This window comes from Panthera tigris, chromosome B2 (assembly GCF_018350195.1).
Source record: "Panthera tigris isolate Pti1 chromosome B2, P.tigris_Pti1_mat1.1, whole genome shotgun sequence".
In the NCBI taxonomy this organism is placed as follows: domain Eukaryota; kingdom Metazoa; phylum Chordata; class Mammalia; order Carnivora; family Felidae; genus Panthera; species Panthera tigris.
Genome location: NC_056664.1, coordinates 13,540,672 through 13,556,390, shown reverse-complemented (window position 1 = coordinate 13,556,390; position 15,719 = coordinate 13,540,672). Strand labels below are relative to the sequence as shown.

At 58.0% G+C, this 15,719-nt stretch overlaps 1 protein-coding gene across 6 annotated transcripts in view; it reads left to right on the top strand.

Annotated features, from left to right (window-relative positions):
- JARID2 (jumonji and AT-rich interaction domain containing 2) overlaps positions 1-15,719 on the top strand; it is a 271,874-nt gene that overhangs the window by 238,367 nt on the left and 17,788 nt on the right. For all 6 annotated transcript variants that reach the window (XM_042985686.1, XM_042985684.1, XM_042985687.1 and 3 more), the window contains 3 exons: positions 7,241-8,294; positions 11,061-11,563; positions 14,340-14,432. In XM_042985686.1, the coding sequence (XP_042841620.1) occupies positions 7,241-8,294; positions 11,061-11,563; positions 14,340-14,432 (1,650 nt within the window). The remainder of the gene's footprint in view (positions 1-7,240; positions 8,295-11,060; positions 11,564-14,339; positions 14,433-15,719) is intronic.

The following is a 15,719-nucleotide window of genomic DNA, read 5'->3' as shown; positions in this document are numbered from 1 at the left end:
TAAGTGACTGAGCCACGCAGGTGCCCCTGTGGAGCTGTTCTTTATGCGTGTCCTTTCTCATTCTTTTTAATGTTTTTTGTAAATTTTTCTTTAATGTGTATTTTTGAGACAGGGAGGGAGGGGAAGGGGCAGAAAGAGAGAGGGAGACCCAGAATCCAAAGCAGTCTCTGAGCTGCTGGCACAGAGCCTGATGTGGGGCTTGAACTCCTGATGAACCACGAGGTCATGACCTGAGCTGAAGTCAGATGTTTAACCAACTGAGCCACCCAGACGCCTGGGCCTTTCTCATTGTTCATGATGTTAGAATAGTTTCTCGGAATATGTGTATTTGCATGCATGCATGGGGGAGAGAGAGAGAGATTGTGTGTGTGTGTGTGTGTGTGTGTGTGTGTGTGTGTGTGTGTGTGTGTGTGTAGTTTTAACCTTAGTTTTTTTTTGTTTTTTTAAAGGTACTTTGGGGCTTAAAAAAATTTTTTTTAATGTTAATTTCTAAGAGTGCAATCAGGGGAGGGGCAGAGAGAGCGTGAGAGAGAACCTTAAGCAGGCTCCACACTCAGACCCCGAGGACCTAGGGCTTGACCTCACAACTGTGAAGATCCATGACTTGAGCCAAAATCAAGGTCAGACACTTAACTGACTGCACCACCCAGGCGCCCCAGTCTTGGTGAGGTGAGCAGGGTGAGAATCTTCATGTCTTTTCCAGGCAGGGTTCTCACATACCTGTGTCTTTATCCTCGGCGGTGTTACCTTGAGACTGAGTAAGTAGTCGTAGCGTATTTTAAACACTGGCCCGTCTTCTGAGACCCAGACGTCACGGTTTTCGCAGAGACCACAATTGCGCGCGATGGTGGAATTAGCCCGCGGGGTCAACGCTGGGCTCCCCGTTTGCAGCCGGAGGCACCGCCATCCCTGTGTTTGTGGCTCGTTCTCTCCCCTCCATTCCCAGATCGGACAGCCTGATACGTGCTCTGATGGGATTCTCCTACGGGTGTTTCGCTTATGAAAGAGAAGAATTAAAAAGGGTCCCAGAGTAAGGGGAGCTCCCATCTGTGGGGCAGGACTGAAGGGTTTGGAAGGGGACGAACAGGACTTCACATTCACACAGACGCGTGACCGCGCGTGCACACGTGGGCACACACACTCGCCCCTTCTCCAGTGGGCCTGGGTGGCGGATCCCTCTGGTGTCCGTTGGTCACAGCTCGTCTTCAGCTGTCAGCTCGTGCCCCTCGGCTCGGGTTTTCTCTTTGTAGCTGACCGCTAGGAATTGGCACAGCTGGCGGGAGGAGCTGGGGGAGCAGAGAGGACCCCGCGCCCTGGCTCCCCGGCCTGCGTGCGTGGCCCGTCTCACTGTGCGGCCTGGGAGTGAGAGGTCCGGGTCCCCGTGCAGAGCAGCCCCCTGTCACCCAGCGACTGCAGAGACCTGGCTCTCGTGCTTTGTTCGGGTCAGTCTTTGCAGGCGGGGTGTGCGCGGGCAGCGCTCAGGGCTCTTTCCCCCCACCCCTTCCCCTTCGCCTCCTCCTCCTCTGTCTCCTCGGCCTTCTCTGTCTGGCCCAGGGCGCCAGCTCTCCAGTTCCTGTTCGGCGCTAACCGGGACCTCCACTGAAATTTAAGATCTTTAACGCTCCTGGGCCCTGTTGTTCATTTGGGCGCAGTCACACTGACCCCCCCACCCCCACCCCGTGATATTGGGATAAACAAAAGGACGAATTAGAAACTGCCACATCCCAGTATTTAAAATACAGAGAAAATAAGGTCAGTGAAAGCAAGTTGTAGATTCCTTTGTAACGGCCTGATGGAAATGACTAGAATCTGACCTTTTCATCTTTCACCTGCAGAAAAGATTGGGGCCAGAGGATATGTGGGTCTTTAATTTTAAACAGGATTAACTTCTTCAGGTTCGCCCCCAAAGAAGAGGGTGAATGTGAATCGTGTCAAGCGGTGGTGGGAGGTGTGGGGTGTGGTGTTGAGGAGGTGCCGCTCCCCAGGGACTTGACCCTGTTTGCTCTGATGTGGTCGGAGGCACCCTCTGCTAACTCACTTGCCCTTTGTACCGAAACGGCCCCTTCCCCGTTAACCTTGCACAATGTCATGTGCTCGCTGCGCTTCCTCGGGGCCCAGGAATAACCTCCCCCGTGGCTGTGTCTCAGCGTGAGGGGCCTTGCCAGGCCTCTCCCGCCTTTACGACACCAGAGGCACGGTGTCTGTCATGCGTGTGTGGCTGCCCTGGGATTGTCAGGGCCACTGGCAGGATGATTTGGACGTGTGCTGAGTGTTGGACACAGGAGCAGCTGATGTTTTCCTCTTCGGTTCCTTCACCTAGCAGTTCAGCTTAAATGCAGTAAAAGACTAGCACACGCAGGACGGTAAAACCAAAGAACCTTATGCACCTAGAGAGCATTTTATAATGGTGGTTTCAGGGCACCTGGGTGGCTCAGTCAGTTAATCAGTTAAGCATCTCTGACTTTGGCTCAGGTCACGGTGAGTTCGAGCCCGGCAGCTGGCTCTGTGCTGACAGCTCAGAACCTGGAGCCTGCTGGGGATTCTGGGTCTCTGTCTCTCTGTCTCTCTCTCTCTCTGCCTCTCTGCCCTTCCCCTGCTCGTGCTCACTCTCTCTCCCTCAAAAATTAACAAACATTAAAAAAAAAAAAAAAGTTGGTTTCCAAGAGCCTCGTGAGGAGGTGTTCACTTTTGTAGATGTTGTGAGGTTGGTAAGCCACGATGTGGATTGTTGGGCCACCCCACTCGCGGTCACTGTCCTCATTTATCGTGCTGAGGCTGAGCCACAATGTGAAAGAAACGATCGCCTCCTACAGGCAGCCCGCGGGCACGTTTGGCAGGAAGATCTGCTGGGCTCCGTTGTTCCCTTTGGAGGTTGGGTCCTCACAATAAGCTGTACGGGGGTTGCTGCAGATGTGTTGGCCTCAAAGATTCAAAGAGGGGGTTTAAATTCTGATTAAAGAATCAGGAGTAGTTTTGTTTTTTAAAGTTCTGGAAAATAGGAACATCCAGAGAGAAGGTCAGAAAATCGCCTGTGCCGTAAGGTGTTCAGGGTTTTAGCCGTGCCGCTCAGCGGGTCGTGCTTGGTGTTGGTGGCACGGTATTAAGGACTCCATTAAGTCACCTGTAGTGTGGGAGCAGGTGCTATCAAAGGGTTGGGGGCTCCTACCAGAACCCAGCCTTGCCTTTTTGTTGGGAGGGTCCTGCGCTCATTAACTAGGGTCTTACCCTTTCTCTCACGACGGGGTCTGCTGCGCCAGGAGGCCTTCCCCTCCGCCTGTCTGGTGCAGTTCTGTTCATCTCAGGCTCTTTGTTTTTAATCCAAGTCTTAAGGTCCAAGTGGGCTGTCCCCAGCCTCCCAGCTCTGAAAGGATGAGCAGAGGCTCCCGACTCAGCAGCTCCCTCTGGTGGGGAACAGGAGCTTGACGACAGGATTCCTGGTTGTGAACTTGGCTCGGACTTCTTTGCCATGAAACCTCATGGCTGTGGGCCTGGAGGAGCTTGAGCTACGGTGGTGGGTGGGCGGTGGTGGGCCAGGGAGAACAGGCTGCAGACATCCCACCTCCTGCAGAGCTAGGTGGGTTTAGGGGGAGAGGGATGCAAAGGCAGAAGTCCCTGCCAGAGCCCAGAGAAGGAACAGCTTGGAGAGCTGTAGTTATTCAACCGCAGTGTTTCTCTTGCACCTTGGAAGGTTCTGCTGCATGCAGCACGTTGCGTTAGGCCTCCAGTGAGCTAAGTGACCTCTTTCTCACGTGCTCTGGGTAAGTACTTCCTCAGGTGTGCACAGTGACATCAGACCCACTGTGCCTTGTGAGCTGGCTGAGTGACCTGGGTGTTTTGTTAAGCTCAAACTCGGTGTTTTGCCCTTTTTTGATAAGGTGGTGGGTGGGAGGAAACCCTCCAAGGCAAGGTAAAACAATGCCTGCCACCACCATTCCTTTGCTTTCTTTGGTAACAGTTGAGCACTGGACCCCGAAAGACCAGGACGGGCCAAGGGGTAGGCATGTGTGTGCGGACAGGTGGGTTCCTGGGTTGGGAGAATGTGACCTCTGCTGTAGGCGGAACACAGGTGTGCTGGGTGGGAGGAAGAAATACGGTCAATGAGACATGTCCTTTCCCGTCTCCGTAGGTGATTTCTCAATCAGGTTCATTGAGTTCAGTGAGTTGTGAGGTTGATGCATTTAGTCTTTGAGCTTGTGATGTGTGGACCTGCACGCATAGGGTTTGGGCAGCGGCTTTTGAAGGGGACTGTAAGCATGGTGAGGAAGCAAAGGAACAGAGGAACTCACTCTTCTGGTTGGGCAGGGCAGTTGACTGCACATCTTGGCAGGAACCACCCATATTGAAGTTTACGGAAATATGTAAACAAGAAGGGGGGATTCTTTTTGCCATTGAAGACGGTGAAATACTTTTCTAGAATTCTGTCCTGTAGAAAATGTACCTCCCCATAACCTAGCACAGCAGGAGAGGCCATCAGGTGCCCCCAAGGGGGCAGAATGGATGCATTCAAGGCCCCTGTGCATTTTTTTTGTTTTTTGTTGGTTTTTTTTTTTTGATGTAGAGTCTGAGAGATTCTGACTCTGGCTCTCCAGTCTCCCCTGGGTGAACCCTAATACTGGGCAGGAGCAGGGCCAGAATCGTTACGGGAACACTGAGCTGTTGGGCTCCCGCCCGCACTGATCAGATCAGAGTCTGGGTGGAGGGGCGGGGCGGTTAGGCTGCAGAATCAGCTTTATTTTGAGCTGGGTGAAGAGTTGGAACAGGCCGTCCTCTCAGTGGTTCAGGAGAGATCAAAGGCCTAAAGGGTGTGTCTTCTATTTTCTGGGCAGTGGAATCCTTCTCTGAAGATGCTGGATCCCTGAGGTCTCTCTCTGTCTCGATGATGGAAAAGTTTCTCGGAGCCACAGCAGGACTATGTATATACTGTTTCTGGTTTTATCCTAAGTGGCTCGTTTTGGTTTGAGCTAATGAAAGCATTTGAAAAACACCATGAAAAACTAGAGACCTTTGTGTCCCTCACTTTACCTTTTATTCCAGGTAGGAGTGGTGCCCACCTTGGGAAGTTTCACCCACCCTCGGTTGTATACATTTATTTTTAACTTCTTGTTGCCAGGCTGTTAGCTGTTTTGTTTTAATTTCCCATTTCTTCATTCCACACTCTTCTCTCCCCCACCTGATCTGGTCAGTCCTGCCTCTCTGGACTCTCTGTAGGGTGGTGAGCAGTGGTGGACCTGACCGTAAGTCCTGGGCCTGCCCCGCGGCCTCCCATGTGGGGCCTGGAGTCCAGAGGTCCAGGTTGCCTCACCAGAAACCTGGTTCCCTGAATGCCCCAGGCTTGGCTTCTGGAACACAGCCTCTTACCAAGATGTTATCGCTTTGATTGCACTGCGTGTAACTGATGGCATATAAAGAAATACCCTTCTTGCTCGGTTTCCAGAATCTTCTACCGATGGTTTGTTTCAGTTCTTAAAGTATGTTCTGGCCTCGGCATCAGCATCACCTGGGACCGTGTTAGAAATTCAAATTCTCGGGCCCCATCCCAGACCTAGTGGTCTAGGAAACCCTGGGGGTGGGGCCCGGTGATCTACGGGTTCTGAGAGTCACTGATGGGAAAGTTCTGGTTTTGTTTTTGTTTTTCCCCACTTGGGCTGAGTGCATTTCCCTGGACGTAGTGTAGAGGTCACTCAGACTCGGGCCCTGTCCTGGGGAACCTGATTCCCGTGGGAGCACTGGGGGCTGATTGGGAACACACGACCTTTGTGCTGTGACGGGAGGATGTGCTCCTACGTGACCACAGCTGGTCGGTCAGCTTCTCTGACTTGGGAACACAGGCTCCTTCTATCCAGTCACCTCCTCGTGGGGGTTACCGGTGAGAAGCAATGGCTGTGGTTGTTCCATTTCCTGCTGATTGTGTGATTTCTAGTTGGCCTCTTTTGGGGGTGGGGGTGCTTATGAACCTTGGAGTCCCCGTTTTGAACTCTTGCTGCAGATGAGAGATTGATGCCCAAGATGTTAGTGACCTGTCAGAGGCCAGCAGCAGCCGCAGCAAACAGGGCTGTGATGTGATGGTCACAGAGCAGTGCACCCAGCAGTGGCTTCTGGCTGGGCCTTCATCATTCTCTGGAAGTTTCGCATTTCCAGTGTGCACCCGTCACTCTCTGGTTTCCCTTTATAAACAAGGGTGTCTTTATTTTTTTTTAGTGTGTGTTTATTTTTGAGAGCAAGAGAGCGAGTGCACAAGCAGGAGGAGGGACGGAGGGAGAGGGAGACACAGAATCCGAAGCAGGCCGCAGGCCCTGAGCTGTCAGCACAGAGCCCGACACGGGGCTGGAACTCACAAACTGTGAGATCGTGACCTGAGCCAAAGTCAGACGCTTGATTGAGCCACCCGGGCGCCCCGACAAGGGTGACTTTTATGTGTCACAGAATTCCTGTGGCGTCCAAGTTGCGAGCCGGCTGAGACAGGTTCTAACCGGATGTGGAGGTTTTGTCGAGGGTGGGGAAGCCAGCTCTGCCCATGCAGAGGAGGGACTGGCATCTTTTGCCTCGTGGAAGAGGTCAGGTGCGTCCTGCGAGGCGGTCCCCGGGGCCCAGTGTCAAAGGTGACGGGGCAGACGGATGCCAGGGGCTGGCAGTCACATGTCTGGGCTTGGCCTGCGACCTGCACGGGAGCCGGGCCACATGAGTGTGCTTGTTCTTTTCTTTTTGTGGTATTTTTGTGTCTTTCCTTTTTTAGCACGTAGATTTAAAAATTCTGTGGGCAGAGCATGCTGTTCTGTGGAGCAGAGTGGCGAGCACGTCTTTTCTCAACAGGGGTGTGTGTGTGTGTGTGTGTCCCTGTGTCCGTCCATCCCCTCTTCCCCTAAATGGGCAGGAGTTTGCTCCTATAAGTGTCCTTAACCTGTGGCAGGTGACTGGTAGGCGAGTGGACAGGTGGTCATGGTGAAACCTTGATTTTCTAGAAGAGCCACTAGCACGCATGTGAAAATATGCCCCGGAATCCGTGCCGCGGGCACTCAGGTCGGGCCGCGTGTGTTTGTGTAGGAGGATAGGCCTGTGTTTGAACCGGAGTCTCTCTGTCTTCAGTTCACGGCCGCGTACGGTATTTGACGACGGCCCCGCACCTCCCCCTTCGCGAGAGCCGGCGGCCAGCTCGGTTTCGTCACCGCGTGCCGCGAGGTCACCCTCTTGGAAAGGTCACTAACTCTGCTCTTCTCGCCTCTCCCCCTCTGCCGCCTCCCAGGTTTCGAAGGTAAACGGAGTCACTCGAATGTCGTCATCTCTGGGTACGAGTGCAACCGGTGCCAAAAAGATGCGCGAAGTCAGACCTTCACCGTCCAAAACTGTGAAGTACACTGCAACGGTGACTAAGGGGACTGTCACATACACCAAAGCCAAGAGAGAACTGGTCAAGGAAACCAAACCCAATCCCCACAAGCCCAGTTCTGCCGTCAACCACACAATCTCAGGGAAAACCGAAAGTAGCAATGCAAAAACCCGCAAACAGGTGCTATCCCTCGGGGGGGCGTCCAAGTCCACCGGGCACGCCGTCAATGGCCTCAAGGTCAGTGGCAGGTTGAACCCAAAGTCATGCACTAAGGAGGTGGGGGGGCGGCAGCTGAGGGAGGGGCTGCGGAACTCCAAGAGGAGACTGGAGGAGGCCCAGCAGCCCGAGAAGCCGCAGTCGCCCCCCAAGAAGATGAAAGGGTCGGCCGGCTGCGCCGAAGCCCCCGGCAGGAAGGCGGCCGCGGCGGTCCCCGCGGCCCCGGCCCCCGCGGAGAGAGCCCCGCCGCCCGGCCACGCCAAGAAGGAGGTGCCCGAGCGGAGCTCGGAGAGGAGCCGGCCGAAGCGGGCCGCGGCCGGCAAGAGCACGCCGGGCAGACAAGCACACGGCAAGTCGGACGGCGCCTCCTGTGAAAATCGTTCTACCTCGCAAACGGAGCCCTTGCACAAGCCGCACGAGGCGGCGGCCAAGCCCGACAAGGGGGGCGGCCGGGCCGGCTGGGCGGCCATGGACGAGATCCCCGTGCTCAGGCCGTCCGCCAAGGAGTTCCACGACCCGCTCGTCTACATCGAGTCGGTCCGCGCTCAGGTGGAGAAGTACGGCATGTGCAGGGTGATCCCGCCTCCGGACTGGCGGCCCGAGTGCAAGCTCAACGACGAGATGCGGTTTGTCACGCAGATTCAGCACATCCACAAGCTGGGCCGGCGCTGGGGCCCCAACGTGCAGCGGCTGGCCTGCATCAAGAAGCACCTCAGATCTCAGGGCATCACCATGGACGAGCTCCCGCTCATAGGTGAGGCCCGCCCGCCCCCGCCGCCCCTGCGCGGGGCCACCCCCCGGGCCGCCCTCTGTGCGCTCGTCCCTGGTGTCCTTTTCTCTGGTCGTAAGGACATCGGTCATACTGGCTGAGGACCCGCCCAGGCACCTCATTTCACCCCACTCGTCTCCTTCGAGACCCCGTTTCTAAATGCAGTCCCCTATCTGAGGCACTGGGAACTCGGGCTTGAACACGTGCACGTTTGGGTGACACAGGTCAGCCCGTTTTCCCTCTGTCCTCCTCCTTTTTCCTTGCACGTCACTGTCTCTGGTGATCGGGCAGGGCCTTGTCAGAGGCCACAGATCGGGGGACGGGTTTGAGGTTCTCCTGAGGGCTGAACCCACTGTGGAGCTCACCTCGGTGGCTCCCCGTGCGAGCACGTGTCCCGGCAGCTGCAGGGCCGTGGCCCCCAGAGCCCACGTACAGGCCCCCCCATGTCCCGGGTCCCTCTTCCTCCCAGAAAGCCGCTCGTCCCTCCTGGATTCTCACCCTCTGTCTGGGTTGGGCTGGGTTTGCAGAGTGCGGGGTTTGCTTTGGGGACGGCTGGGGAAGGTCTCGCACCCTTTCCCTTTCGGCTCCAGACCTACGAAACGGGCATGTTCCTGCCTCCGTTTCGGGGGTCCCGATTTTGTAAAGGCGGTGAGGAGAGGAGCCATTTAACCGCCACTGACGTGTCAGGGATTGGCCGTCAGGGCTCCCTGCAGGGGTGAGGCGGGGGAGGCGTCCTTACCTTCTCAGCAGGTGCCTGCAGGAACCGATGCCTGAGTGAGAATCCCGACTCTGGGTTGTGGGAGCCGGCTGAGCAGGCGTGAGCTTTTGGTGTCAGCTGTGCCCTGCGTGTCCTCTGAACAGCACCAGGCCCTCCGGGCTGTGGTGACATGTCTGAGCCCCACCCCGTGCAAGGGGGACCGTGGTTCTTCCGGGGATGGTGGGGGAATCAGGTGATGTAACGACAGCCAGCAACCTTTCGTCTTGGCCTTGACTCCTTCTTCACGCAGTGCCTGAGGCTGGGTGGACGCGTCCCCACGGTGCGTGTGTCTGCAGTCTTTGGTGCTGCCCAGCAGCGTAAAGCCTTGTTTGTCCCCATCCCTGAAAGGGGTGCTCAACTGGCCCGAGCTTGGCCGCCTCGCAGGGCAAGCGACTTAACAGTTTCGAAGCAGTTTTCCAGGATCTCCCGGTACAGGAGCTCCTTCTGCCTCTGTTCCCAGCCCCTGGGGGAGCCAGGGGTGAGGGAGGCGCTTGGCCGCTTGGAAGCCTCGCGGCCCTGCAGATGGGCCCAGTGGTAGCAGGTGAGGAGTCCGTGGAATGACGATTTCCAAGCAGCATATAAATTTTCAGGTGCTGCTGGATTATGCTCTCCATAGAGGAAAACACAAAGGTATGGATTGCCGCCTCCCCAGTCAGCCTGTGATCTGAGCGCCTGTGGCTGGCGGAGGGGACTCCCTTCCCTGTCCGCCTCTGCAAGTCCGGCACTGTGCCGCCGGCCCCACATCTCCCCATTTTGAGCTGGAGACCGGAAGCGAGTGATGGCATCTCCGCCTTATGGCCTCTCCTGCCCAAGGAGGGCGAGCTTCCTCACTGATCTCCCCCAGCAGAGCTAATGACCTTCCAGTTGCCCACTCCCCTGGTGTCTGATGGGCTGGGGGACCTGTTCCCACACAGTCTGCCCGGGTCACCCACCTCGTGGTCTCACGATGCCCAGGAGGCTGTCAGTCCACAGGAGCTCAGCATCTTTTACTTTGTTTATAAATCTATCCACGCTCCAAAGACCTAAAACTTAATTTTTACTGACCTCCCCTAGCATTTTGTTACGTATTTACTCCCTTAATAGCCAGTGGATGGTTATTCTGGAAGGTTTTGTTCCTCCTCTGTTGTCTGGAGGGAGGTTGCTTTCCAGGCCCCACATAGGTAGTCCCTCTATGAGCGTTTTTCAAGTATATTTGATTTTGATGTGCGTTCGTACAGTCCTGAGAGTTGATCGAGGGGGGTAGCGAACACTAGCCCACACCCCACCCTGAGACTGAGGTAAGCAGTCTCTCGGGGGCCTTGGGCCATGAGAGAGAGCGTTGAGGGACAGTCAGACCGTCTTTTTGCCCTCTCAAATACTGCCTCTTGCCCTGGAAGTCAAGGGGGTGGAAAACCAGTCATTGTGCGTGTGCGGATGAGATGGGAACCGACAGCGGGCGCAACACGAACGGTTTCTGCCGTCACAGCCGTTGCGGGGATCGCTGGGACATGGGTGCAGCTGGGCAGCACAGCCCAGGCCCTGTCCCTGTCTGCAGGGACGGGCCCCTGCTTCCTCACCTGGCTCCACCTGCCTCTTGGGGTTTGTGGCGGGGGGTGGGGGGGGGTACCCCGGTACATGCTGCTCCTGCTGGGGGCGGGGCGCCCTGGGATGCTCCTTCCCGCAGACCCACCAGGCCAGCTCGCCTTTCATTCAGGCCTCCGCTTACCTGTCAGCTCCCTGGGGACACCTCTCCTGACCATCCCAGCTGAGACGGCAGCCCCTTAGCTCCCCAGCCCCTCTGCCTGCTTTATTTATCCCCGTGGCCTCCCAGATTGTCCTCGTGTAAGGACTAAGCTCCCCGAAGGCCTGGACCAATTCCGTTCGCCGCTCTGGCCCCAGGGCCCGGCAGCATCCTTGGCACCTAGCGGGCGGCCCCGGACTTAACCGGTTGGAGCAAGAGGGTGTCGTTTGTGGTCCTTGTCACTGAGTGTCCCCGTGCTTTGTCCCCGTCCCAGGAGGCTGCGAGCTCGACCTGGCCTGCTTTTTCCGGCTGATTAACGAGATGGGCGGCATGCAGCAAGTGACTGACCTCAAAAAGTGGAACAAACTGGCGGACATGCTGCGCATCCCCAAAACCGCCCAGGACCGGCTGGCCAAGCTCCAGGAAGCCTACTGCCAGTACCTGCTGTCCTACGACTCCCTGTCCCCGGAGGAGCACCGGCGGCTGGAGAAGGAGGTGTTGATGGAGAAGGAGATCCTGGAGAAGCGGAAGGGGCCCCTCGAGGGCCACACGGAGCATGACTACAACAAGTTCCACCCCCTGCCTCGCTTCGAGCCCAAGAACGGGCTCATCAACGGCGTGGCCCACAGGAACGGCTTCCGCAGCAAGCTCAAAGAGGTGGGCCAGGCCCAGCTCAAGACGGGCCGACGGCGACTCTTTGCTCAGGAAAAGGAAGTGGCTCGAGAGGAGGAGGAGGACAAGGGCATCCTCAGTGACTTCCACAAATGCATATACAAGGTGGGCCCCCGGCGGGGCTGGGGGGGCTGGCCGCGGGGCGGGGCTGTGCGGGCCCGAGGCGCCAGGCTGCGGTCTCCGGTGGCGCCCGGAACGGCAGTGTGTGCAGCTGCGGGCGGGATGCAGGCCTGGGACGTCTGACCCCTGTGAGCCGTGACCGCCGGTGAGCCCCATGCGGGCTCCAGGTCCTTGGATCTCCTTTGCATTAGGGGGCATGGGCACCCACGTGCCGGGGACACGGCGGCTTGGGTGTAGACGCCCACGGGGCCGAGTCTGCCCCTCGGAGCGCCCCCAGCCCTTCCAGGTGGTGGGAGCTGCTCAGTCGGGCCGGACTCCCCGGGCTCGGGGCACTGGCTTCCTCTGCCTCCTTGTCTGGATCCTGAGCCGCCCATCAGCCCCTGGCCCTGCCCGGTCCCTTCTGGGGAAGCGATCAGCGCAGGCCTCTGCAGGGAGTTGCTGGGGGGCTTGCGGGAGGGAGGCAGGAGCCTGGCAGATGGAAGCACGCACGGTTTTCTCCTCTGCTGCCAGATCGCATGGCTGCACCTGCTGTCCTGAGAAGTCCCTTCCTCCAAAAGGCAGGTGGAGTCCCTGTGAGGGCTGCCTGCCAGGGTGAGCAGGACACCTGGCACGGTGGGCACATCCCAGCTGGGACCCTCACCTGGTGAGCCGTGCCACCCCTGAACCCCCCTGGCAGTGGCGTGGCAGTTTCATGGTGCACTGACAGGCTGCTGTGGGTCCCCGTCGTTCCCCACCCGCACTGCCCCGGGGCCCTAGCGGGTCCCTGCCTGGTGGAGTCTCCATGGGCTTCCGATGCCGATTCCCTCCCGGAAGCCTGGGACTTCTGCGACTCCTCTCCGGGTTCTGGGTCTTTCCTTTCTGAGCCCACGGGAAGTCCCCCCCCCCCCCCCCCCCCCCAACTCCGGCTGCCCTGTGCCACACTTCCTTTTCCTCCTGGGCTGTAGTCCTGTGCACCTTTCTGGAAGAAGATGCCCTGCTTGCCTAGGTAGAACTTTCTTACTAGACCCATCAGGGCTCAGTCTCCTTTGCTCTGGTTCCCCATTCTCATCACCTGGCGCTGTCCCCAGAGACCCTGGGCAGGGGGTGGGGGGGGGACTTCCCGTGGGTAAAAAGGACTTCTCCCTTTTACCCTTGGGAGATAAGGGAGAGGAGGCAGGTGGAATACATTCAGGCGCATGTTTGGGTGTTCCTTGGGTGTCTGCTTGAAAAGCTCTTCTTGGTTGAAGCCATTTGTTAAATCCGGCGACTCCAGATAGCCAGCTCCAGAAATGAGATATTTTCTACTTGTCACATTTTTCATTTAAGAAGGTCAGTTCTATGAGAATGAGGTGAATCTGAGTAGAGTGTTTCTGGAAACGTGCCCTGTAACTGACAGCTTTAGGGTTCATCACAACAGTCTGGCCGTGGTGGCCACGGGGGTGTCGGCAGCAGCCGTGTGCGTGCCGAGGGCCTGTGGGCAGGGGGGGGCGCGTCCTGAAGCCCTTGGCTCTCCGTGGGTGTTGACTGTTGGGCACCAGGTGTCATTTTCGCGAATTACAGGTGCTCTGCTTTTTAGGTGATGCAAAGCCCTGTCTCTCTGGCTGGTAGGTTCTTCCCTTGTAACGTCTGGAGAAGTTTGCAGTCGCCCCACGCGGTCCCTTTCTGTGCTGCAGAGCAAAAGCAGATGCCACAACTCGCATGCCGATCGCTCTGACTTTCCTTCCTCCAGAAGGGTCTGTCACCTGTTCTAAACCCGTTAGCTCTGTGGGGGTGCACATTAGGGAAAAGCCACGCCTGCCGCTCTGCTTCTGGCTCCCTGCGCTCACGGCCCTCACTCACTCATTCACTAAGGGCTGGGGTTCCACAGGCCAGAGACGTAGTCCGCTCCCGCGCCGCTCCGTCTCCAGCCCCTGGCACTAGGCCTGGTATACAGTCGGTGCTCAGTGAGTACCTCTGCAATCAAGGGACAAACGTGCCCGGTCAGGAAAAGCACAGCTCTGACCAGGCTTGCCTCTGCAAAACGAAACCTCCTGTCTGTGGAGGTGAGAACGGAGTCTCCGGTGGGATTCCCAGGCCGAAACCGTGAGCCGTCTTGAGCACGTCGCTGTGGAGATCGCCGGGCAGGGGGCAGCAGAGGGCAGGGTGCTGGCCGTCCTGATGCTAGGCATCTGGCATGCTAGGTGCTCCCCGGGAGGTGGGAGGGGGCAGTGCGTGGCTTCTGTGGCAGAGAACGAGCAGAGCGCTTCTGCTCCCCAGGGTTGCTCGAGGAGGCTGCTTGTTTGGCTGGTTCTCAGGTGTGGAGGGTGCCTGACGTTTGTGTCTCTCGGGCCCTCTCCCATCCCTGGTCTGGCCCCAGCTCCGAGCGGGTCTGGGATGCCGCTGGTTTCTTCCCTGGCCCCCAGCCCCTCCTCCTGCCCCTCAGGTGGGGTAAACTGGGGAGTTCTGCGCCCTTCCCACATCATACCCCCTTCCCCGTAAAGCGAAGTGTGCTTCTGTGTGTCACGGGTGTGCCTGTGCGAGGCAGGCCCGCCTGGCGCATGGCCTCCATCTCTGCCGGATCAGGGCAGGAGTCCGTCTGCTGCTGGTGCGAGGCCGAGGGGCCCTCTATCCCCCGCGGTCGGCACCGAGGACCCTCCCGAGAGCACGTTCTTCTGTGGCCCCTGCCCACGTCAGCTCAGGACACACAGCGGCCGTGGTCCAGGACAGGGGTGCGGCCTCACGTGGGGTTGGGGCTCAGTTTGGCTTCTCACGCTTTTTACTCTCGTCTTTGTTTTCTTTCCAGGGAAGGTCTGTGTCTTTAACAACTTTTTATCGAACAGCAAGAAATATCATGAACATGTGTTTCAGCAAGGAGCCCGCCCCGGCTGAAATCGAGGTGAGCGCGCCTCCCGGGGCCCCGGGCCCGCTGGTGCCCGATGGTGCTGAGGGGACCCCCGGGGCCATCGTTGGGTGTCTGTGTGCCGGGGGGCTGGCAAGTCGTCACCGAATCTAGACTCACTCAAGGGCACAAGAGGTGTAGCGAAGAGTGTGTGCCTCCCCCCGGCCAGGGGTGGGGAGACGCCAAGTCGGGGTGAGCTCCGGGCGCGTTCCCTGCCTGGGGGACCCCTCACCCCATCGTCTCTTATGTAAGAGAATGTTCGGAATCCCTTGAAACCACGGTTGCACTTTCTCTCTTCTCCCCTGTTTTCTCTTTAATGGGATTGGCAGATTGCCATCTTTGTGCTTCTCCCAACTCTGTTCTTGGAGTTTAGCGTGAGGCTGGGAAGCCCGGAGCCCTCCTGTGCCCGGCCGATTAGGGGGCTTTCTGGGTGAGCCGCTGCAGGACGGGGACCGGATCTGTTCACCTCCCCAACCCGGTGCCCCGCGCCTGGTCCTGTAAGGGAAGGAAGACGAGCTCCCGTGGCTCGTCGAGGGCAGCGGCTGGTGGGCGGGTCTCAGGCTCCCTCTTCCTGTCAAGCATGTCTGCCCCTGTGCATACACCCGTGCTGACTGCTAGGGGCCCGGCTTCCCCGGGGTGGGACGTCAGGACAAGTCCCTGGACGGGCCAGGTCAAACCAGGCCGCACGGGCCACGCACGGCAGCCATCAGAAGCCCAGGACCGGAGCCCCGGCCCCGCGGATCAGGCTTCCCCGTTGGGGGAACCTCCCCGTGTCTGGTTTTAGCCCTGAGTGTCGTCCTTCCCTCGGGCCGCATGTCTCTGCTGATCTGCACGGGGCCGCCCCAGCTCTGTTCCCTGGGTGGCGCCTCCGAATACCACACCATGGCCTGACCCCCCTGCTTTGGACCCGCGGAAGCCACATCCCTTCAGCCACGACTCTGGGTCACACTTGCTTCCCGAGTGCTCATGGCATTTGTGGGATGTGGTGGCAGGAGAAAGGGATGGGACCTTTTGGGGTGAACAGTTGGGCTGGGAAGGGAGGCCTTGGCTGCTCAGCGCAGGTCCCCGTGGGGGCCTCAGAGGCTGCGGGGTTTGATCCTGTGTGGGGCACGAAGGACACACAGCTTGTTTTAGTTTCCTGCTCAGGAATTCGTTCTAAGAGTCTCGCTTTCTCCTAAGCACTTGCCTAATATTTGAACACAAGGGGAAGGTCTGCTAAAATCCAGACTTGGACGAGTCGGAGTCTGTCTGGCTTCTAGATCCGCCAAAGAGGTCTGGGCCTTC